The following is a 25,435-nucleotide window of genomic DNA, read 5'->3' on the forward strand; positions in this document are numbered from 1 at the left end:
CTTGGCTCCCAGGATGGGGCACCAAGTGACCCCCCCAGCTGTCCACTCCCTTAAGGACCCCGGCAGGACGAGGCTGTTTACAGGCTGCACTAATATTTAGGACTGGGGTTGGAGCCTGGGTTGGGCTGGGAGTGAGAGTGACTTCAGGAGGGCTTCGTCACCCTTTGGGGTGGCAGTGATGAGGAGCTCCCATTCTCAGCACCCAGCAGCACCCATCTGCATTTAGGATAAGAGAACCAGAAGGGGCAGATTTGGAAGCTGGGGAGGGTTGAGGCACACCAGGAGATGCTGGTAGTTTGTGCATCGGGGGATCGTGAGGCTCAGGGGTCTCTGGCTACGGTATTTGCGCCAAGCCCACGGTGGTATCTAGGATGCGAGCTGGGAAGGAGAGGACAAGGATGGCTCAGGACAGCCCTTCCACCACATCTGCCCGGGGAGTGGCGCTCAGTGGCTGGGCTACCCCTTGTCTGTACTGCAGTGGACTTTGAAAACCACTAGTACAAGAGCATTTTGCACTATTTCTCCGCTCTCTCCCCCCTTCCCCTTTTCTCCACCTTCCCCATGAAAATTCTTTACTGTTGGTTTAGTTTTCTTTTTTTGTTTTGTTTTGTTGTTGTTGTTGATTTTTTTCCCCCAAATGGAGCATTGTATATTTAAAGAACTGTCAGTTCACCTCGCTTCCAGACCGCTGTCCTGGCCCTGGCTAGGAGCCCTGCCTGCTGTGGCCCCCTCCCCAGCCCCACCAGCTGCCGCCACTGCCACCGGGACAGACGTCACCACGCACGTTACCCACCGTTGTAACACAGTTGTTAAAACACACCAGATTCCGAGTTTCCTGCCTGGTTTTTATCTTTAAGCAATACTCACTACACATTTTACGGTAGCTTTTTATAGCTTTACATACATACGGTAGCTCTGTTGTTTCGTTTTGGTTTTGTTGTTTTGTTTTTTTTTTTTTCCAGTAAACAAGAAATACTCATAATCTTACTGGTGGGAAAAAAAAAAAAAAGCAGTTTGTGAAAAACTGACAATGGAAGAAGAGCTTAATGCTCTGTTTAGCATTTTGTACTTAAAAAAAAATCTCACATTTTATTAAAAAGTGAAGATTGCTGTATACTATTTATTCAACTTATAATTTATGTTACTCTTTGATCTTTGTCTTTTCTCATGACAAAGCATTTATTTAATAAAGTTATGCATTCAGTTAGCTCGTGCCTGACCCTCGTGGAGCATCTGTATGCCAGGGCCTGCCAGTGAGCTGCTCCAGCGCCGAGCACCCACGGCCGCCTGTCGGGTCTCTTGGGGGGCTCAGCCGGCTCCACAAGGGTGCTCAGGGAGCTACAGGGCATGGGGTAAAATGTGGCAATGCTTTAGGGGACCTTTGGATACTAGAGCAATCTGCTAGGTGACTGGTAATAGCTGCAAGCTTAGCTTTATAGCTTCCTGCAGGCAGAGCTACAATTTATTTTATTTTTCTTTAATATTTTTTTAGAATTTTCTTTGCATGGATGTGGCAGTGGGGCACAGCACACACATTCAGCTGGCGTACCAGGGCACAGTACCTAGCAACCAGTGACATTAAGCCCCTAAATGCTATCTCGAACTGAGCTCCGCAGCTTGGGAGCAGATGCGCCCTTTGAGTCTCAGACCTCTTGGTGCCGCTGGAAGATTTGCCTCGATGTCCCGGTACCAGGAACGTCCCTGGACCTGCTCAGCCCAGCCAGGTCCTCAGACACTCCGGTAGCTCTTGGTGGCTCATCCCACTGCCCTCCCGGTGCTGGGTCTGACCCTGCCCCACCGCCCCCCAGCCATAACCCTTCATTCTCCCACTCCCCCGATCTCCCTCCTCCCGCGCCACTCCCCTCCATTCACTGCCAGCATCACCCCGTGCGCCCAGAGCGGCCCGGGAGGCCAAACCATCCCTTTGCACCGAGGACCGCGGGTTGCCAGGGCTAACAATGCATCCCGCGGCCGTCTTGCAGCACAGGGAGCTGGCACAGCCACCGTGTCCCCGATGGACACCCCATGGACACCCGATCCCCCATGGACACCCGATCCCCCATGGACGCCCCACAGGGCCCAGCCCGACCCCTCGGGCCGCACAGGGGCAGCAGCCGCCACCAGGCGGCGCCACGCCCCGCCCGCGTTCCCCTCACGGCGCGGCCGGGCGGGCAGGGCCGCGCTGCTGCCGCTCCAGTCATACGTTCTTGCACTAAAAATGTCCTTTACATTAAATAGCTTTGTTTATATTATACTATTGCACAGGCTTCTATACTAAAAAAGAAGTTCTTCACTGTGAGGATGATGAGGCATTGGAACAGGTTGCCCAGAGAAGTTGTGGATACCCCAGCCGTGTTCAAGGCCAGGTTGGATGGGGCTTGGAGCAACCTGGTCTATAGTGGAAGGAGTCACAGCTCGTGTTTGCTCCCCTCTAAACCCTTGAACGGGAGGGTGGTCCCAGACACTGCTGGGTTCTGGGCTTGGACATCTCTGTCACCTTCCAGCCGTCTTTGGGGAGCACTTGGCTTGGAGCACCTGCCCTGCTACTCAGCATTCCCCCCATGGCATCACCTGAGCCAGCTCCAGCTCATCCCAGAGGCACACAATATTGATTTTGCTTCTTTTCCCATGTTCTTCAGCTTGCATCCCACCCCCCATCGTGCCTGTCCTCTTTTCCCTCCCCTGCAGCCCCATGCACTCACTGCCACCCATCCCCATAGAGTTTTGTGGTGCTCCTCACCACTGGCAAGCCCCTCAACATGTGTCACTCTGAAATTCGTGCCAGGGGGTAGACCAGAAGGCAAAGAAGCCCACTGGTTTTGCCTCCCTTTGGGGAGTCCAAAGGGAAACCACAGCCACCTGGATGCAGGATGTTGGGGCCATCAAAGACCCTCTCAGTCATTGCTGCAATTGTAATTGAATGTAGTGTGGAGTTTCTTTATTTTTATTGTTATTTGCCTCTCTGTGATGCCCAAACACCAAGGTCTGCTGTGACACTCCCTTTGGCAGCCCTTCTCACCTTGACAGAAAGTGCAGGACCTCTCTCCACAGCCCCATGAGTGGAGCAGCTCAGCCCAAACTCTGGTCACACACAGAGCCTGTACACCTCCCTGTACTCTCCCAACAGGTTCACAAGGACCCATGTGTATAGCAGGAATAGAGCCAGGCAAAGGAGAACCCAGTTCCTGCCTGCTCACATAACTGGGGCCAGTAACAACGGAAAGTTCAGCTCCCATTACTGCCCATCAGCCATGGACAAAGGACAAATTAGGGACAAATCTGTGCATGATGCATCAGGCAAAGAAACATCTCCTGTGAGCACGGTGGAGGGGAAAGACAACAGTTTTCTGGCATCCTATTTAATTTATTCCAACTTTTATGTAGTTCAGCTTTCTTAAAAGGGAAGAAGGCAAGTACATAAGGAAACTTCCCTATTCCTAAACAAAACAAAGTACAAACTGCAGATGAGAGCCAGCATGTGCAAGTTTTATATGAAAAAGCAGAACACCCTCAGATGTTAACAGAAAACAGGTAGCATCATTTTTACAGTTTCTTGGTTTTGCATGGAGGTGTGTTTTCTTCTTTCATGCACTCTCATACATACACATCCACATATGCCCATCCCGACTTTCCAAAGGGGGTCCTTCCCCTGTCTCCTCCACTGCCATGTCCAAACCCCTGCAAAGGCATGAGGGCCCTAAATTACAGAGCCTACACGTGCCCTTCACACTTCAGATCTGAAATGTGGGTCCAAGAAGGGGGACAAGAAACAAAAAAAATATTTAAGAAAAGCCTGAGATGTTTACTCCAAGGAGAGGGTTTTTGCAATTGCTCTATAAAGGACATCCATATTTTAAAAAAAAACAAAACAAAAAACAGGAAGAAAATAATAAAATCTCCTTTTTTAGGCAATGGGGAAGTTATTTATTCTCAGCATCAGTGTGTTCTGTACAGAAAGAAACCAACAGGTGAATTAACAGCAGAGACACATCTCTCCTCAGCATGTCTAGCACAAAACCTCTCAGAGCACCTGGAATCACTTGGATTTCATCTATACAAATGTGTATGTGGGCAGAGGAGTGTGTTTGTATGTGTGTGTGTGAGAGTAAGGGCCTTTACACAGCAAGATATATACTGTAATTTACTTACAAAAAGAAAAAGTTATGTGCTGAATAACAGGTGCTCACTTCAGTCCCAAGCAAAAATGGAGGGACAAGGGCAGCTGCTTGGGAACGCAAGTTTTAGATGTTTTGTTTTGTTTTTTCCTATCTAGAAATAAAGAAAAAATGAATGAGAGAAAGAGAGACATTCCCTGGCTTGTTATCCTAAATCTACACACGCATCCTTCCACCCAGCCTCAGCAAGTTCATTTTAGCTCCCTCGGCATAAGCTGATCCTAAGAAATACTGTGCAAAAGCCCTTCAAATCCCTTGGAAAAACAAGCATTTAGCTTTGCTATCACCCAAAGGCCCCATGCTCCCAGACCAGTGGCCGAAGCCGAGTCCCTATGGAGTTGGCTGTGCCCTAGCACGAGCAAAGGAAGCACCAAGAGTGTTGTTAGGGGGCAAGGTGGCAGCTGTCTCATCTTTAGCCCTTTCCCTCACTGCTTCCTTGGGGAACACATCCCAACTGTGGTGGTATTCCAGCTGGGAATCCAGGGTCTTTCTTCATTCCCTCCCTCCCATACTGCATCCCATGCCAGAACTGACAGCTGGGCTGGGGCACAAGAGACTGACTGGCAGGACACAAGAGGCAGGTGACAGTATTTACAGTCTTTGGTCTTGGGGAAGAGAGAAAAAGAGGGGGAAAGGCTGGGCTCTTTCATTTTTTTTACCTTCTCCCACTCATAGCAAGGGATTTTGTCCCCTGGGAGAGGTCAGGGAGCACATGGCACTCTGTGCTGGAGGGTGCAGAAAGATGCCGCAAAGCAGCAGGGAGGGCGAGGAGCGAAAAAGACCAGTTCTCTGGTTTATGTTGGGTGAAAGACTAAGAAAGCAGTCCCTTCTCCTTGCAAACCCCCCACCGCCTTCCCCTCCCATTATCCCTCCCCTCCCCAGGAACCAGGCAGCTGAGGAAGGAGGGCAGCACCCAGTCTCTTCCAGAGCCTAAAGAGACACGCTGAAACCCATGTAAAATCCAGCACTGGGGCCACAGTGAGCCACCTCCAGCCAGCAAGATCACGTCTGTCTACTGGCTCCGCAGGGCGTGTGCTCCCCGGTCCTCCTGCTCGTGGGCTGTATAGAAGAGGTGGCACTCGGGGTCCCCGCGGATGGTGGGCGCTCCCTGGATCACCTTCCCATGGATGGGGTCCACGCACCAGCACTCGCCACGCTGCCCATTCACTGACATCTTGCACTGCATGGAGAGGGACAGGACAGGTATCAGAGTCAAGAGAAGGACAAAACAAACCACTTCCCATGTCACCCAGCCCAAAGCCCCAGCACTAGCAGAGCTGGGGTTTCTGGTGATCTGGCACTGGCTTAGATTCAGGCAAAATCCATGGGATGCTGTACCCAACCCCCCCAGGGCATATGCTGCACCAGCAGTGTTACTCCAGCAGTCCAGGGTGAGGGCTGAACCTTTTTCCCAGGAGCTGTACCAAGGTCCAAGAAGCCAATTTTAATGAACCAGAAGGACAAGTATCCATTAAATACGTCACCCTTTGCCAGCTGTGGATGAAAGCATCCAAAGAGACAAAGATCCTTTGGGAAAGAGTGATAAGACAAACTGACAGAGGAGCTGTATAAGATTCTTCTCATCTGCAGATTAGGCTAAACAAACATCAGATCAAGGCCTCCACAGCCAGACCAAACAGAGATTCACTCATCCCAGAACAGAGTGGGGGACCATGGTGCATCTGGACCTAGATTCTGTCCACCCAGTCTTGTTAGACATGAGTTTCTTGGTTCAGGCACTTTTTGAACCTGATGTTCCTCCCTCCAGCCCCAGCAGATACATTTCTGAACAGGGTGCACTGGGAGATGCAGAGGTTGTTCTACACAGGTCAGTGCAGGCTGACTAGTTCCCCAGGCACAAGGAGCAGCAGAGACTGCTTTTCCTTCTGTAGCACACAAAGCATCACTGCAGTGTCCAGGCCCATTCCCCAGACATGGCTCATCTTACAGGCAATTTGCCAGCTCTGCTCCAATCCAGCCCTTCCAAGTGTGCTCATGCTGGGAGATCCAGCCAGCCCATGGGGCTCTTCAGGGGTGGTGGTTGAGGGTCCAAGTGGGACAGAGAACAGACAGGGATATTCTCTCAGGGCATACTATTATGTTTTTATTCATTATTTAATGCTTCTGATCAAGGGGCAGAAGCAGCCCTCAGTAAAAGGCCTGGCCATGAAAACAGCATGGGTCCCCTCCAAAGACTCAGCTACCAGAGGTCCCTCATATCCAGGTCACTGTTCACACGTGACTCCGATCAACCCTGCATCAGCTGCTGTTCTGCTGTTTTTCCTGGCAGATTTTTTCCCATTCCTCAGCCACTGACACCTGGTGGTTTTGTGTGGATGTAGCCAGGAAGTCAGAATTCAGCCACACAAGTTTTCTGAGTTCTTCTGGGTCCCATAAATACCTTCAGAAGCATGCTGCACCCCAACCCCCACCGTGCCTAGAAGGAATCCCTCCTGGAGCTGTGGGACCAGCCTCGACTTGTGGTGGAAAACCAGCAAAATGCAGTAGAAACCTTCCTGAGTCCCAGAAGTACCTTCTGCTTTGTCTGGAGGACTGGTCAGTATTCAGTCCCTCTCTGCTTTTCTCCTGCAGCAGGGCCCAGAGAGGACAAGGCTCAAAGGGGAAGAAGAACTAAACTGATTCTCCATCTCTGGCCCACAGCCATGTCTGGATATGGATTTCATCTCCACTTGCAAACCGGTGGCTGCAGATACACCTGAGCGTAACTAAACCTGTCCGTGCCACGTGCAGCATTTGCTATTTACCCCACCCCTCATCATGCACAGGGTATCAGCCCAGCCCTGAATTATGCATGTTCTGTGTCTGCACATGGTGGGGACAGACAGTGAGCCAAGGGCTCTGCTGGAAGCACAGACAGCCCCAGAGCTCCCACTCTCCCCACTTACCTGTTTGAGATTGTACAAGCCATGCTTGTCACAGTTGGGGATGTGAAGGGAGTAGAGGTGCTCCAGGGGCCCTCGCTCATCTGGCAGCCGCATGGTGGATATGCGTTCCAGGACCTGATCTAGCTCCTGCTGACAAGGGGTCTGAAAACAGCCCAGAAAGTAGGAAAAAAAAAAATACGTATCAGGACAATGTACCATTCAGCATAAACACTGTGAACAATAGGAACACCAGTAGGGATGAACACGTGTACATCCCTAAAGACGCAGGTTTGCCACTAGGTCCTGCTGCAGACTTCACCTCCAGGCACCCAAAATCAGACATGGACATGCGCGTCTCCCGTGTACCTGATGGGGCCAAGAGCCAACATAATACCAGAGGAGAAACCTCAGAGAGGCGACCATGGCTCCCACTGGTGGTGACACGTGACATGAAGCAGGGCTAGTCCAGACAGACCAGGAGGGTTTCCATAAGCATAGCCCAGAGCACACACCTGTGATGCAGTTTTGGTCCAGAAATGAAACCCAAAAGCATGCGAGACTCTACAGGAGTGGAGAGGAAGACCTGGGAATGGGAGTACCCAAAGCCAGCCTCTGGAGGCATCCTTCTTGTTCCACAGCAGCTCCCAGACAGGCTTCTAGCCAAGGCAGTGTGGTTGAAATATGTCTGATGTGAGCCAAACTGAGTCCACACCTATCTGCTTTTGCAGTGGGTGAGGGTTTTTTTGGTCTTTTTTGCAAAGGAGCATCAGCAGTGTGTGAGTTTTCAAAGTGAATGGTTTTATTTTGAACTTCTGTTTTGCCTAATCCTCAAAGGCATGAAGACTCTTTCAAAGTTCCTTTCTGTCCCTGTGCTCTCCAGATATGAATACTCTGTATGTTTACAGGGATGTATATTGTGGACCTTTTGGGGTGGGTTTCCATCTCCATCCCATCGAGTTGCTGTGATCAAGCTTCCCACTAGAGGGAAGCCACGGCCAAGAACTGGATGACAGGCTAACAGGGACAGACAAGGAGACTGGGAGGTCTTAGCACACTCTCCCTGCTACAGGACAGTCACACAGGGGCTTGTGGCCTTCTTTAACCTGAACTGGGGCTGCCCTGCAGCAGGCAGACAGCCTTGCTTCTGTGCCATCAAATCCCCTTGGGCCTTTCCCTTGCTCAGGGAAAAAGGGTGTGAGAAAGCCAGCCCACGGGCAAAGGGCATGCCTGCACCCCTGCAGAGGCGGGTGTTGAGCCAGCAGAAACCCCTCTTCTGGAGGTGAAGTTGAATGAAAAGAATGCCTCCTGACCAGCATCTCAAAGTGCATCAGATGCTGTGTTCAGCCCCAGCATCAGGCCAAAAATGTTTGCTTCTCCCCGCTTTTTTTCTTTTATTGTTTTCTGTTTTTAACAGAAAGACAGTTTAACAGTTTCTTGCAGATGCCACCTAGGCTTTGCATCCAGCATTTCCCAGTGAGCCCACAGGTGCCCCCCTTAGCTCCCCACAGCCCTGCCCTCTCACCCTGCCCGTCGACAGCCGTGACTTTTTGGAGTCCTCGTGGTTGTGATGGATCTTGCTGACTTTGCCCATCTGCCGCTGCTGCTCGTTCACCTTCTCCCTCATCACTGCCAGCTCCTTCATGCCCGTCTTCATGGGCTTCCTCCCTCCAGCTCCACTCAGGATCCCCACAGTGCCATCCACGTGGTTCTCAGCAAGAATGCTCTCAGACCGGTCATCACCATTATCTGCAGGAGACGGGGCAGACAAGGAAAGCGTCCAGCTCAGTCAGGCGCTGCCTCACGTGTTCATCCTGCCCTGGATCATTTTCAGATGTGGCTGGTTACCAAGCCATAAAATCTTTGCATGCAAAAATTTAAAATTACATTAGCTCTTTCATGTGGAAGGTGAGAATAGATCCTTTCATTCTGGAGTTATTACCACTCTAAAAGACAGTTTAGAGAGCAAGGGAAATCGCTGCTGGAGAAGTTCTTTCTGGCTTTTCTGTGACCTTCTAAATTACTTCCCAAGAATGCAATTTTCCCATCAGAAGTCCAGTTGGATTAGAGATCCAAGTGTACTTCAGCTCCAACACTTAAAACCACAGTGATTAGTAACAATACCTTGAGTCCACCTATCATCCCCCAGAGTATCTCCAGGAAAATTTACTCAATATTCATGTGCTAAAATAAATTATCAGGCTTGCTTTCAAAAATACTTCTTCTCTGTTCTGTGGCCACATGGCCACCCTAACATCCTTTGGCAATCCTGCCATTTCAGTGATCATCATCCTTGCCATACCATCTTTCCCACTGTTTGTCATACACTGTGTTACTCATTTAGCTTCTACCTACTTCTGCATTTGACCACTTCTGCTGACAGTGGAACAGTCACAACTCTGCCACTGCTGAAAGCCACAAGATCCCAGCTAGTTCAGCCATTTCAAAATCAGTTAGCAGAAATCTGGGGATCTCTGGACTTTTTCCATCTCCTCTGCTCTGTGCTTTATGCATTTTCCCAATTCACTGTGAATTTGTGAGAGCAAACCTTGCCACAGCAGGACACGATGGTCACAATGCTGCAGACACCATCTCTTTGGAGTTTGCAGGAGCAATGAGGTCAGATCTCAATTCCTCCCGTTTGCTCCAAACGCCCAGGAGGTGACAGCTGATCGCTCCTTGTTGCCTGCTCTGATCTGGCTGAGCAAGCACATCTAATACTACAGCTGAATATAATATTGAAGCTGACCCTGAATTAACCTGGAACTTGAAGCAAGACCTCCAGATGTCCCTTCCAGTCCAAATTAGAACTGAACCCACTCAGGCCCATCACCTCCCAGTGCAACAACCCAGGCCAGGCTTTGTTTATCTCTGTACATTTCTCTCCCATATAAGACCTCTTCAGCAGCTCCACAGGTACCAAACAAGGGGCTGTTCTGGTGATGGTGACAAACAGGAAGTGTCTTTCTGTATTGCCAAGGAAGAACTGTAGCACCCAACTTCCCAGCATCAGAATTCTCTCTGGCACCTCCAATTTCAGCCCTCCAGCATTATGGAATTCACCACTTATCTAAAGGTAAAGAAATCGTATCAAACTGTGCATGATGCGGGGCAAGCAATGCTTTAGCTCACATAACAGTCCTTAATTTATGGATCTCTCCTGCTTCTCAGAGGACTAAGCATACAGAGCATTTACAGATGTTAGCAGTTCATTTTTTCAGAATCTGCATTATGATGTTTTGTCAGGGCATAGCCATACTGTCATGACAGAATGAAAAATCATAATAGAAAGTGTTTTATTTCTGCCACAGCTTTCTAAGCTCTTTTCAGAGTTCTTCATTACAACCCCAAGCTCACGAAGAAGAAACTGTGAGAAGAGTTTTGTCTGAAGTTACTCAGCAAACATGCAGCTGCCTGATGCCAAGATGGCCCAGGTGGGCTGGGTCAAGGAGCCACCCATCCCAGCCTGCCATTCATGACAGGCCATCAGCAGCTGCTTGGGAGGAGAAGGACCATTCCCAGTCTGTGCTGCAGACCAGTAGTAAAAGCTCTTTCATGGCTGAAGACTGCATCTGACCCACAAGACTCGAAAGCCACCAGAAGACCCATCCCTCAGTGGATTTGTCCAGTACCTTTTTGAACTTCTTCACAATTTCCAGAAATACTAAATACGTTTGGTCTGCAGGTTTTTAGCTGCTTAGGTAGCAACTGAAAAGGAAACATGGGGCAAAACCAATCTGGCAAAGTCCATTACTTTCCTCAGTTCTGGTTCCAGATGAGAACTGAGACCAGGTTTGATAGCCAGATGGGTGAGCTCAAAGTCTAGGCTGCTGTCTGGTGATTGCCATCTGGCCATCATCCTAGGAGTCAGACAAGCAATATTTTGAGCAAGAATATTCTGTTTATACGCCAGTCTCCCTGTTAATTAGAAACACATAGTGAGAAGAGAGAAGCCATGAGGCTGCCTTTAGAGAGGATCAAATAAAAAGGCACCATGAAGAGAAGGACAAGGCTGGCCAGGCCCTGATCCTCAACAAGCTGCTTAGGAGAGTTTTAGCCTCCTGACCTCTTTAGTGCTCCTCTCCTTGGTGCTCCCCTAGTTGTCAATAACAGCAGAACAAGGGCAGCAGCAGGGCAGCTTCTCAGACACACCACAGTCCCCTGCTTCACTCAGAAAGAGATGGTACAAACTGACAGAAAAGCAGCAAACTGGAAGTGATGTCTTCCCCCATCCATTCTCACTCCTTCCTGCCTCCAACTAAAATATATAGACATCTGCCCAAATAAGCACCGTGCTAGTAAATGCAGGCGAGCTGGTAAGCCTCTTGTCGGCTGATTCATTCACAAAACCTGCTTCTGATAATATTTTTGCTCATTTTTCTCACTTTCCAATGCTAACAAATATCAGCCCAAAGAAAACCACTGATGGGAGTGGAGTGTGCAAGCCAATGTGCATGAACACACCCAGGGACAGGAGAGATTGGTCTTGGCTCCCCAGGCACCATCACAGAAGCAAGACTGGATCAGCAGCCAGGAAGGTCTAGCTGCTATTGACTGTAAGCTCTCCTCTCTAAGGCCAAGTCAGCCATGGTGAGCCATGCCTTTGACCCTGCTGCCAAGCTGGACTGGTCCACCTGGGGCTGATGGCAGAGCCCCGTTGCTGCTTTCCCCTCTCCCAAATCTGGTGCTGCTCTCAGGACAAGTTATCCTGACTTGGAGCTTCCAGGGGTGGCTTTATCACAGGGGAAGGGAGATGAGACAGAAGAGGTTGGCCCCATGTGCAGAGCACCAGTGTTTCTTGCAGAACAAGCAGCATGCACAGGAAAAGGCTGAGCACCAGGTGTGATGGACCACATTTGAAAGAACAAAAGGGCTGGGGAGCAAAAAGAAGAGTGGATAGATAAAAGACTCGAGGTCAGGACAGCACAGAGCATGCCATAAGCCAAACAACCCCTCTTACAGCCAGATAATGCTTTTTAATGCTGCCCAAAAGCTGCAAGTCATGCTTGTTTGTTACAATCCATGAACTAATGAAGCCACCTACCACCCCTGCTAGCATGGGATGGGCAGGTATGTAATAGCCTCAAGACACAGAGCCCTAATCTGTCTGTCATCCTGGCCAACGCCTTTTTGCTGACCAATTTCAATTCACACTAAATATATCTGTAAGGGAGTGGTGCCAAACTCCAAAACAATTGTGTTATAGTTCTTTCTTATGGCATGTGGAAAACATCTCCTGTGTTATGTCAGATCAAAAGGTAGAGAGCTTTGTGCAGGGTGGGACAAGTGTGGCAAGAATCTAAGCAGATAGCTGAAGTTCTCCTGAATGCTGATGTAAAATCCATGAAACACCTCTCTACTTGCCAAGAAAACGATTTCTTTATGACCTTTTTCAAGGAAAATTCCCACTCGCTTCAATGGGGCGAGGACTTGGCTGAGGAAGAAACCTGTTCAAATGGCCATCAGTTAATGTCTGTAGGGAGCTGCACCGTCTCGCCAACACTTTCAAAAGCCACTACCAAATTCCAGTGCTAAAATTTTCGGGAATCTGGTTTGAGACCTCTAGGCACCTCTGCCGAGACAGCTGAGAAATAGAGGGGCTGAAAAACAACCTGTCACTTCCAGAGCTACATGAAAAAATGTACCACACAAAAAAAGGCAGCTGCCTCAGGTTAAAAATATATTTTTATCCCTTTGAAGAGCCCTGAAGCGTATCTGGGCTGCAGAATGGGATGGAGCCAGTAGCACTCACTTAGCACAGGAGGGCCAGGCTCTATCACAGGGAGCACACACCATGCCAAGGACTGCAGCTGCCCTCGCCAGTGTTGCTCCTGCTCTCTCTGCACTTGCTTTCCTTCATCACCAGCTTGCCCAGAGGGTTTCACGTGCATTTCCCTATCTGCCCAGGGTGTTTGCACAGTGTTTAAATGCTGATTAAGGTCCCAGACCCACAGAAAGTTTGACCCAAGTGGCCTTCAACACCCTGCCTGAAATCCCACTGACTGGGGGTCCTGGTTGTGTCCTTGGATTACATCTCCCTCCCACAGCAATCACAGCCTCCATTGGCTAGTCCCTCCCTTCTGAAGATTTCTAAGGGCTTTGCAGTTCATTAATTACTCTGAAGACAGAAAGGTGTTCATCTTGAATTGCACATGGTTAAAGAAAAATTTTTAAAAAGCACAAATATTTTAAGACTGCTGCCCAAAGCCATGCAGCGAAAATCCAGAAGCCCAAGTCCTGGTCTGGCACTGCACCATGTACAGGAGTGAGCACACTTGGGGCTGCAGGAATGCAGCATCAGTGAAGAGATTTTTCACCCTGAGCAGTGTCATCGAGCTTATCTAGGTTTGGGGTTTTTTTTGCCTTCAAGTATTTTAGCTTTTTGTGTCTGCAAGTTCTACCATTTCAGGATAATTTAAATGCCTTATTGCTTCCCACTTCTTATTTTAAGGACCGGAGCTGGCTGTCGCAGGCTGCCAGGAAGCCAGTGCTTGTCCTGTGCAGCCTGAGAGCACACAGAGTATTTAAGCCTGACCTTTCATATGCACAACAGCCCCAGCAGAAGAATTACTTGTAGGAAGGTAGGGAAGGAGCAAACAAACCCTAACCACAGCCCCAGTGACCTCCGCCTCATCAGTCTGCAGAGTACTTCTCTAAGAGCCCTGGGGAAAGGTGCAACAGCTCTGGTGTGTGTGTTATGATCTGGAATTCAGAAACCTCAGAAAAACTTTGCCAACAAGTATTACACTGGCATTGCAATTTTCTCACAGCAGGAGTTGCCAAGAACAAAGCCCACCCCTACATCCAGGACTTCTGGCCCACACCCTACTCCCAAAAAGGACCCAGGGTTTGCTGATTAGCACTGCCAACCTGTGGAGCACCGAGCTCGTGGCACAGCATCCATCCACACTCAGCTGGCAGCAGAGGAAAAATGTGGGAGCACTGGTACATGGTCTGGCCCCAAGCATCATCAAGCCAATCTGGATGCAGCTGTCCAGAGGCAGATGAAACCAAAGCACTCACTCAAGTTTCACTCTTTGCTTTGCACAAAAGTGCATCTGGAAATGGCACAGAGAGAGCATAAGCAATGGGTTGTGTAGGAGAGGGGGCAGTGTGAGAAGGACACACACCAGAGAAGAAGCTGCCTGGAACAACATCTCTCACAGAGGGCAACCATGGATGCTCAGGGGAAGGACAGAAGAGAAGACAATTGTAGAGCAATTTTTCCTCTGCTCTTCTCCTGGCCATCAGCAGTTCAGAAACCAATGCTATTTCGTCTAGACTGGGTTTAACAGCCATTGACAGACCTAAAGAGGGAAAAGCTGTGTGTCAGCCCTTCTGGATTCAAGTACAGGGACACCCTCATATTACTTCCTGTCCCCTCTCCTCAGCCAGCAGCTGTTCTGCTTCCCCTCATCCAGTTCTGCACAGGGAACATTAGATGTTTAAACTGGTGATTTGGTTGCAAAGGATTTACAAGTCCAGAGGTGTCTGTGCCATCCAGCTTTTGGGAGAACTGGCCTGAAGACCAGTCATCCTAATCTCAGAAACAGAGGCTACCATGGGACACCAATCACTTCAGAGCATCTCTCTGTCTGAAGAGCTCCCCGGGGCTCTCTGTACTGCCTGCACTCCCAGGGTTATTTCATCACACCAACTTGTAAAGTATCAGTGAGGAATTGCACACCACAGCCAGAAAATTCCTGCATTGGTCTCCAAGAGCTTGCTTTACCTCTGCGATAAGCTGTCCACAAAGCACTCTCAAATCTCCTGGGGCCAAAAGCCCCAGGACTTTGCAAACACCTTTTTTTTTTTTTTTTTTTTTGCCATGAGATCTTTTCAGCCCATCTCTACTAGCAGGGAGGGCAGGACCAGAGAGAGAACGGCATGTTCTGGCCAGGGGTTGCTTAGCAAGCTCCTCTCCCTGCCCTGAGCAGCTGGCACTGAGGGGTGATCCAAGGGACACCCAGTGCTTTCCTTTGACTCAAGCATCCTACAGGAAATGCTTTATGCTCCTCCAAAGTGCCAGGGACACTGACTCCAGGCTGCAGCTTTCAGCAGCCTTCTTTGCTCTCTTTTCTCTGCCTATTCCCAGTAATTGGAGAGCTTAACTTTCCCCCCTCCATCCACCTAGGTCCAGAGACAGAGGAAAACCTCTTACCACTGCACAGTGCCCTGTGGCACACCTGCACACAAAGCTCTCCAGCAGCAAGGGAGAAGCAATACTGACATGAAGCTGATGTCTGACGATGACAGAAGAGACCAAGATGTCCCTTCCCCCAGGGCTTTACTTCAGTCTTTTTTTCCTTTTTTTAACCGTGTTTGTAGATTGGTTTCCCAAGGATACAGGACTTGTGCAATTACACAGCCTACCTCTATGTGTTTCTGCCTGTGCGTATGTTTGTATGACTGCCTGTCTCCCTATTAGCTCTCCTCCCCCTCCACCTCCCAATATATCTACAAACACGTCAGCAATGCCAACTGCATCTCAAACAGGAACACAATTCACAAAAATAGTAAGTTTCCACCATTTCATGGAAATGTGCAACCAGGCTGAAGAGAGACAAAATAGCAGGGTTTGTTTTGTTAGCTTGCTTTCCAAACGGTTTGACTGAAGGGCCGTGTAGCACATTACCAGTCCACTCTGTGCAGACCAGCAAAGCACAAACCACTGCTGGGGAAGATCTGCTCCAGCCCTCCTCCTGCCAGCAGTGAGCCCACACGTACTATTTGCGACATCCTGCTCTCTCCAGCACCAGCTGTTCACTGTGTGCCAAGAATGGTAAGTGAGAATGCTGCTCAGGACCCTCAAAAATGCAGGAGAATGCTTCAAGTCCCTTCATTTACCCAGCTTCCACTCACTGCTTTTCTTTCACCATTTCTTCCGAGCGTGGAGCTGCTGCAAATCCAGCGCACACTGGACTTACCTAAAAGCTGAGGCTGAGGAGCCAGAGGGTCTCATCTCATGGCTGATGACAGTGTTTTTGTGCATGTACTTAACATGTGTGAAGGTAGCATGCTCAGGGGAAAGATCTTAAACGCGTTTGGAAGGTTTTGCTGAGTGAGGCTCTCCGAGCTCCCTGCCACCATAAAAGCATTCCCCCTTGTTAGTGAACCGTATCTCAGCCTTTTCAACAGTTCTACAATTAGCCCTCTGCAAAGCTCCAAGCTTCCCAGCAGAACCAAATGAATTAACTTGAAAACACTTCCCAGCTTAAATTAATTGCACTGCAGCTTCCCGATTTGACATTGACCCTGTCTGTAAAATCCCCAGAGTAGTTACTACTTAGTCATTAGGAGCTTCTGCCTGAATGAAAGAAGCCATTAATCCTACCAGGCCAAGTCTCTGCTCTCCTTCCCTGCTCACTCACATGCATCTGTGTGGTCTTCAGGCACCCCAGAAAGCCTGAACCAACAAGATCAGCGCCTAAATCCTTGGTTCCTATGAATTTCCAGAATAAAAGTGAACCACAAAACCACCTTATTCATTTCCTATAGGTTTAACTGCTGTGTTTGAATCACCTGTATTTCCACAATGGAAACATGGGCTCATCTCTAACCCTGAGTCCAAACCTGTCAGGGCTTTTCCATCCCACAGTCCAGAGTATGCAAGCACAGAAGAGTTTTTCTTATGGCAGCCTGCATGAAGGTGCCTGTATGTTCATTACTGTCTAGATGATCTCTGTTTGGCATTGGGTTGCTGCTCCTCTCCTTCCTGCAGGAGAGCCAGATGCTGCCAGAATTACAGGAGCTGTGACTCTCAGCAAGGCTGATTCCCAGGTATGATGCTCTGCAGCCTGCCAGGAAGGACTGATGAAGGACTAATGATCTGATGGACACACAGTCACAAACAAGAAACTCTTCAAAATCACACCAAATGTTTCTGCCTCCCTGACACATTTTGGAAAAAATTATAGTATATAGGATCTTTTCAGACTACTCTCCTGTTTTTAAATGATTGCCTTTATAGGTGCAGGTGACAACAAGCAAACACCATGCTAACTGGAGACAGACTGCCAAGGATCAGTTTGAACCTGCAGAAACGAGAGCTGGACTACTGGAGGAAGTACTCACATCTGTCCATATCTCTTGGATAGGGTGCTTCAGCCAAATACAAGACATCTTGCTTCAAGGAGAGGCAGCTGAGGGAAATTTTGTGGGTTCTATCATGAAAGAAGCTAAGGGAGATAGTCTCTGACAATGCCCTCTGCCTGTTCTGGCTCCTCAAGGATAGACAAACGCTCACCAAAAAGAAGTCCTCTGGCTCTGGAAGGCCAACTGTGATTCACTGATTTGTGAGTAACCATCTGGTGCCTGTTCACAACCCCCATCAGGATCGATGGCTGGTGGGGAAGTGGCTCTGGACACGGCATGACCAGAGGAACCTGCAGCAGAGTTCTGCACTGTCTGGGAAGGCTGTGTGCAGGCACAGCCAAAGTCTGATCTGACCTTGCACCCTCAGGGTGGAAAGGTGGAAAAGCCTCAAAACTGGGAATAAAAAAAACCCAATCAAACAAAAAACAACCTGCAAACAAAGCAAAAAAACACTTAAAACACAAAAAGGTGCTTCATCCTGCCTGTGAGAGCCACCTCTCACCTATCTCTGGTACTGCTCCACTCCCTTCTCAGCCACATTGGCTATCCAGTTATTATGCATACAAATGGAATGAACTTCAGTCATTTGTATTACCAGTTTTTAAATAACATTTCACTTTTCCAAAGTCAATTTTCCAGACGGCAGCTCAGGCCAGGGCTCCCCTTACCACCCGCCCAAATCCCAATGCACATTTCCTCAAAGTCTGCCTTTTCCAAAACACACTGTTATTACAGTAGTTTCTTCCTACCTTCTCAGAAACTCTGCCAGAGCCCAACAGCCAACACCATCAGTATCACCTTAAGGTCTGCTGGGCCTGCTGTCCCCACACAGCCTGAGCCATGCACCAGCCCTTAAAGCCAACCCTGTTTGCTTTTTCCCCAGAAACCTGCATTCCCCAGGCACAAAGCACAGGTGCCTCCAAATAAAACCAGAGCACTGAACCGTAGGTAAAGGAGGGAGTATCTGCTGCAATTTAGCTGAGCCTTTTTTGCCCACGAGCATCTCCCAGCTGCCTCCAGCATGCAGTCATTATCTTCCCTCCTCACCAGGGCTATTAGTTGCTATATCCCACATTTAAGCCACAAGTTGAGCCAGACTGTGTTTTTTTCTCACCTGACATCCAAGCTAAGCAACACCACAATTGTTTCAGGTTATGACAAAACACTTTGGTCATCTGTTCTTGGGGCAGTATTTCACTCAGTTTTGCAGTCCCTTTGCTCAGTTTCTTTAACCCTTGTTCTACTGTTCTCCCAGCTAGAGGCAGAGCTGAATTTGAACCCTTGTACTCAAGTACTCCATGAGAAGGGACTGAATGAGGTCTTGCATGGTATTTGTTATGCACATTTACTGCTTATCTTAGTATGTGCATTTACTGAAACAAGGCAACTGCCACTCTAAGGATAAAATCTTCACTGATACAACACTGCAACTTACTGAAAAAACTGGGAGCTTTGACAAAATTAAGACTTTGCAGATTCATCCCACTGCTGACTGACTGGCACATGCACACATGAAATGTTCTAACTCATGGACACTGTACCATGGAGAAGGCAACAATTTGAACTGCAATAACTGTTTGTGGCATATAAGGGCCATGCACATGCAAGTAATGCCAGGTACCTTTCTGGTCCCTCAGTGGTTTCCAACCTCCAGAACCTACAGCATGGCCAGATCCATGGCACTTGGCCTTCAGGAGGGGAAGTTTCCTCCCCACAGGTGTGAGGGAAGCAGTGCCAGGCAGCCTGCTGCTTCACTCTGATGTTGTTGCTTTGGTCTCTTGCCTTTACAGAAAAAAGGGCTGGATCTCATTTTGTTTAAAAATTACTCTCTATTTTGGGCCACCCATGAAGTTGCCCAAATTAAAACCTCAGGAGTTTGCAGACTCCTGCTGAGCAAAAGGCAGGAAGAGCGAGTCATAAAACTGTAGTAGAGGAAGGAAGGAAGAGAAGACAGGGGAACATCAGCAGCTGCATTCCCAAGGAGGATTGCAAAGCTTAAGAAACAGACCACCACAGAACACTGTGCTGGAGACAAAGGTGATAGCCCAGCTGAACCACTGGAACAGAAGCTGGGATGCACATCAGTCAGCTTTCCATTTAAACAGCTCCAGAAAGCATTTTGTGTACAGCCAGCCAGCACACTCAGCACCAAGCCCTGGTATGTTTGCTTTACACCTGATCTGTACAGCACCCCTTTCTTGGCCACAGGATCTGGATACTACTTTAAGCCTTGGGAGAGATCCAGGCATGTGGCAAAGAGCACTTGGAAAGTGGGATCTGATGATACACGGGGTGGATGACCCCCAAGTTAGAGAAAACCACCCCTGCCTTTGTAAACAAGGCAAGTAGTGAAAACACTGAGCTTCTGCAAGGAAGTGCAGGGAATCCTTTGGCTTCAAGAAGGACTGGTGTTCCCACAGAATTCACCCCAAAATACCAAATGCCATAAGCTGGCTTGCAGCACACGGATGTTTACATCCTCCTCCAAACCAGCCCTGAGCATGGTGTGTGCCTGGCGTGGGTCAGCCTCCCCAGCCACAGCCCAGAGAGCCTCTCTGCAGCAAGTACAGCTCACACTCACTCTGCTCATGTTGTACAGCATGCAATAGGTTTTACCTGGCCTTTATCTATGCTATTTTGCAACCCCCACATTTTCAAAGCAAAATGCTGCAGTCATTTAAGGGCATGTAAGTCCCCAAGCATAGGATTTGGGAAGGAGCTCATCAAGGGGGGCACTAAACCAGAGCCCTAAAGTGGGAGGCTGTCTGTAGGCAGGTTGCCCTGGAGTGCTGTAACTCACACTGCTCTCAGACAGACCACCACAACTGGAAAGCACTGCAACCACAGCCATCCCAGAGGCAAGGGGGCAGGAGCCTATGAGACAGTGGGGAACAGCCCCCAGCAGCTACACCCTCCTTTCATCAGTTCCCAGAACAAAAGCACTGCTGCACTGTTCCCCATCAGGAAGCAACAGGCACCCCCACCAACCTGCACCACACTTGGCCCGTAAAGCTCCACTCCATTAGAGCCACTGTTGGCACATCTGTTAGTGCTTTAAAGCACATACATCTGGCTTAATTGAGCACTTGACTTTATTGCTCCTTTATCTCCATTTTCTTAACAGGCCTTGGGGAGAGGGCTTTGTGTGGCTGAAGTTCGCTTCTTTTTTCATTCTTCCTTTTAAATTTTTTTTCCACTGAAATCCCACCTGAAGCAGGAATAAAAGCCACTGTGACAGCTGCTCACAATCTCTGGGGCTGCTTTTAATAAGAAAGTGTCATCTCTAGAAAATAAACTCCATGTAAATATTCTGGTTTGTGTGCTTCAAAGCTGCAGACTTCAAGCCTACCAATCCTCCCTTCCCACTTTGTTTCCCCAGCAGAAAATCAAGAGTTAGTGGCAGAAGGTGGTGGAGTACATGTCAGGAAGAAAGAAAAGAGAAAGGATCTTGCTGCCCCTTCTGTCTCTGAAACTTTGCCTCTGCCAAGTTACAGCAAACAGGAAAAGCAGAATCAAAACACAGCCCCCATGTCCCCCTCCAACCACCCAGTGCAGGCTGTGCTGGTGCCAGCTACCGCTCACAAACAATCACACTGCAAGACTCCTCTGGCACATCCTTCCAGGTGGCCTCAACAACAGAAAAGCCCTGCTCAGGAAGCCTGCATTTGATGCATACAGTGCTTGAATCCCTTCCAGAAAGTACAAGGGTCCTTCATGCCCCAGACTGAGGAGAGCTTACCTAAAATGCCCTTTGCCAGCTCCTGTATGCCTGTTTCCCTGTGAAACCAGAAGCCAGGCACACAGCAGCTAGGAAAATAGAAGAACACTGGCTGTAAAGTTGGCTGTCTTCCCACTAAGCCACCCCAAGTACTTTGCAGCCACTGGGAGAACAGGATTGGTGCCTCTAGGGACAAGGAGTTTGGCCCCTTCACTGCCATCCTCACAGGGATGCCTAGCATCCTTTCACAGCTTTCAGGCCACGCTATGGGATGGGCACCATCCCAGACAGTATTTCTCTCACTGCAGACTGAGGTTGAGACTGCTCAGCTGGCCACCTGACAATCATGGAGCACCAAATGCACACAAATACATTATGCTGCTTAATACTAACACAGAATGCAACCACACAAGCAGCCCAGGAGCTGTATACCTGCTAAAAGCAGGATGACCTGCTGAAATCAGGACTATTGCAGCTTCAGGGGAAGTGCCTGGAGTGATGCTTCATCACACCACCACACGTCATGGCTGTGATGCAGCAATCCCCACCATCTGTTTCAGGCACCGAAAAGGGAGCTCCTCAGTTACACCACCACTTGCTTTTCATGCCCATCAGGTATGCTCCCCAGCCCCACCCCAAGTGTCCCCAAGTGTCCTGCCTTGACCTCAGCTCCTTGTTCTCCTGCCTGCCATGTACAAGAGAATCCTCTTCAGCCAGTGTCACACCTTGTGAACCTGGTGGCTTTCAACTCTTCCAATGGAAGCAGGCGTGTCCTGCCTGACCCTCTCCTATGAGAATAAGATATTCAAAGCACTGTCAGCTCTCCCAGTGCTGTGTTCCAGTTTGATTTCATGCTGCAGTGCTGAGTCCAACCATCCTTTATCCCTGCTGCCTGGTATCTTTTCTCCAATGTCCAAGCACAAAAGCCACCCTTGAAGCGAGCAAAAAGCAAGGCGTAATAGCAGCAGCAGAATGAGCTCCCCTGGTCCTTCCTGTCCCAGTCCAACAAGACTTCAAACCCAGGAAAAGAAGTATCTGAATAGTGAAGTGAAAGAGAGTAAAAATTTAATTAATCTCTGCACTTCCTATCCCAAACTGGTAACGGGTGTTCAGTGCATTTGATAATTACTCAGGCACTCTTGTTTCACTAGAGAGGAAAACAGACCTGTCTTTAACAATACAAACTTCTGGATTCCTTGGGAAGAAGGCAGTGAGTCTAAATCTCTCCCTGCCCTCCTCTCTTCCTCCAGCACAGCTCATATCCACAAAGCAGACACATCTTTCCTACGAAAAAAAGCCCTCTTTAGGCTTTACAGTTGTACCCAGCTGGACTCTAGCTGTGGGAACACCAGTTCAAGGTATCCTCAGAAGGACACCCCATCTTCCAAAGTTAGGGAAGGCACAGAATTTAGGTACTGCTGTACAATCCGCACTGACCACCCCTTCAGCCAAGATGGAGAGAGGGGACAGCAGATGGCTTCTGCAGCATTGCTTCCCAGGAAAACAGGAGCAGTCAGGGAATGAGCTGCTCCTCTGTGACCAGCAGCTGATAGCAGGAGGACTGTAATGGCTGATCATCTCCTCTGCTTCTGGAAACCAATAACATGGGGACTTTCCAAGCCAGAGTCTGCACATGGATCATCCCATTTCTTGGCCAGCCACACATCTGTGAATTTCTATACTTCCTTTTAGATGCCATTTATATATCAAGGCCATTTCCAACTCCTTGCTTCGTACAGGAGCAACCTTCAAAGTTCAGTTCTGTGCCCTGCTTGATCTTTTCATGGAATGCCAAATGAAACTGAAAAATAGTGATCTTCTTGTTCCTGCTTCATAGCTTTCCCTCAGCCCACAGAAACAAGTCAGCAGAAAGATCTAAACACCACAGTGCTGGCCTTTATACCCTGTTGAGACAGGTTTTGAAGACCCCTTAGCCAAGGGGTGACCTTCAGAATGCTAAGTGCACCTGCTGTGTGCCATGCATGCCTCCAAAATCAACCACAGCCCTGGTAAGGGGCTGGGAGCCAGGACACCTCTTCTTTAAAAAGAAAGAAAAATGCCCAGCCTCTTTGCAACTACAGAAGGCCTTGGCATGAGCTAGGGGCACAGGAAGAAAGCCAAAGCACATGGAAAACAGCAGCAGCAGTTCTTACTGCTGCCTAAGTGGAGAGCTGGGACACCACCCTAGAGCAAGGAACTCAGTGCAAGCTCCTGAGGAGCTGCACGGGGTGCCCTGACACAGAGACCCCTCCAGTGCCACCCCCAGAGCTGCCCCAATGGCACCAGCCCATCCCCAGCCCATCAGCGCTCGCTCTTGTCACACAGTGAAACATGTTGGCTGAGCACCAATGAAAGCACCTTCTAATGGGATTTTTCAGGTTTCAAGGATATCAGTGTCTGGCACAGGCTAAAGTAATTAAGACGACTTCCAAGAGACAATCTGGCATTGATTAACCAGCTATTTACCGTTGAACATTACAAGTTCCCACTCTAAAACTCTGCACCAGAACACTTGCTATTTCCTAACTGTTTTCTCCCTTGCCCCACTCCTGTCTTTCACAAAGCCCAGCTGTGGCCTCTCACACCACTCCCTCAGCCTCACCATGCTTTGCCTTGTTAAATAAACCATGATGGTGTCAGCCAGACTAAAGCTGAAAGGCTTCCTGAGGGTTAAAGGGAAAAGTATGTTGCTCTTGGCAAACAGATAAATCCAGTTTTCACTGAACAGGTCTCAAGATGGACAGCCACAGCCACATGTGCTTGCAATCATCATATTTACATTTGAGTCTTCCTACTGAATACCAGTAGGAAGAATACCAGGGCAAGAAAAGCCTTGGGCTGATCTCATTCCTACCAGCTTCATTTGGCTGATCCCTACACAGCCACAGACCTCTTCATCATCAAGTTCCTTCAGACCAGAGACATCCCTAATGCTGCAAGAGCTAACACCTCATTTCACTACTACTCCTTCCTACATCACCTAGAAAGCCTGGAGGAGCAGCAAACAGGAGGGAAGGGTTTATAGTCAGCAGGGAAGAGTTACTGGTGGCATTTAACACCTCACAGGATTAATGCAAATTTTGCATTCAGACAGGATTTGTTACAGGACCAGAGAAGGCAGAATGGGCATGTTTCAGAGCCCTTCCACACTCTCTCCATATGTAATATCTCCCCTCTTTGAAAGGGAATTAGGAAGGTCTTCCATTCCCAGTGAGTTCCAAAGGAGCAAAATACACCCAATCTGTGCAGTACGTGAGTCTTTCCCTGCAAAGCTGTATCATCTCCGCTCCCAGTGCCCCCACAGCAGCACGGGAGATGCACGGAAACGCAAGAAATCAGTGGGATGGGACTTTGCCTCTTTGAAGGTCTGCAGAATACTGTGTAAACTGATGGGACAACATAAATATTTATTATTAAAGAGGTGTAAGAGAAGAGGAGAATGGAAACTGCTTATCAATAATGAAAAGCAAAAGTGAATAAAACCTGTGGAGATAACCTGTGGAGAAAGACAAGCGTCTTTCTTGTTCCTAAAATATATAATGGAGCACCACAGAAGAAAGTAGGACAGATTAGTCAGATAAGATACTAGAAAGGAAAAGGGCAACCAGGGAAAGTTTGACTACACCTACAGTTGAGTGTAGGAAGACTAAAAGGAATTAACAGCTTTTAAAAATATGCAGCTTTTACTGAGATGAAAACTACTGGAGTAGATGAACATGGACAATCCACATAACCAGCCACTGGTATAGCTTACAAAAGGGTTGTGATAGTGTATCATAGGAGTGATTTTAAAGTCAAGACCAAATGTTTCTTCTAGTGTTCCAGTCAAAACAGCCGTTCACACAGCAAAAATCTGTGGTCGGAACTGGACAAGGAAGCAGGCTTGAGAATGGGAGACTTTCCTTCTGGCTGTGAAAAATTAACCTGGGACCATCAGAGATGGATGCCCTAAGAGATGACCTGACACTGTGTGGAATGGTCCCTGAACCAAGAGCCTCCACCACAGAAAAGGGCAGTGCTCCAATCACACCTACTGCAGTGGAGCTGGGATGGAGGTCTCCAGATGATGATTCCTTACCAAAGTGGCCTCAATCAGCTGCCACAACTGACAAGGTCAGCCTGAATCCTTAAATTGGACAGAATATGGAGAAGCACCCATACAATGAAACAGCCCCAGAGATAGACAAAGGAACAAACTCTTAGTAGAGCATTAGCTGGTGGAAAATGTGAGAAGTCACCCAGACAAATTAACTTGGAAAATGGCAGAAGGCTGATGAATATTTGGCATCAAAACAGCCATCAGCCTCCCCATGATGTTCCCAGAATGAAACTGTAGAACAAGTCATAAATAGTCTGAAGTGCCTCTTGCTCCTTTGCCCCAAAGGCAGCATGGCCATGCTGGGGGTGTTTGGAAATGGAGAGAAGCAAATCCTTAAAATCTAACCCTCACTGAGTCACAGGAATAAATCAGTCTAGAAAGGCCCACTGTAAGCTGGGGAAGAGCCTTTTGGAGGCCCTATAGGCATGTGACACTTCTCAGTTTCTCCCCTACCAGCTTTTGTTTC

At 48.6% G+C, this 25,435-nt stretch overlaps 1 protein-coding gene across 1 annotated transcript in view; it reads right to left on the reverse strand.

Moving 5' to 3' along the window:
• Positions 1–3,465: 3,465 nt before the first annotated feature.
• Positions 3,466–25,435, reverse strand: part of IGFBP2 (insulin like growth factor binding protein 2) — a 57,888-nt gene continuing 35,918 nt past the window's right edge. The window contains exons 2-4 of the mRNA XM_033065064.1: positions 8,583–8,806; positions 7,082–7,222; positions 3,466–5,355 (exon numbers count right to left, since the gene is read on the reverse strand). Of these exons, the coding sequence (XP_032920955.1) occupies positions 5,188–5,355; positions 7,082–7,222; positions 8,583–8,806 (533 nt within the window). The 3' untranslated portion in view covers positions 3,466–5,187. The remainder of the gene's footprint in view (positions 5,356–7,081; positions 7,223–8,582; positions 8,807–25,435) is intronic.

This window comes from Catharus ustulatus, chromosome 7 (genome assembly GCF_009819885.2).
Source record: "Catharus ustulatus isolate bCatUst1 chromosome 7, bCatUst1.pri.v2, whole genome shotgun sequence".
NCBI lineage: Eukaryota > Metazoa > Chordata > Aves > Passeriformes > Turdidae > Catharus > Catharus ustulatus.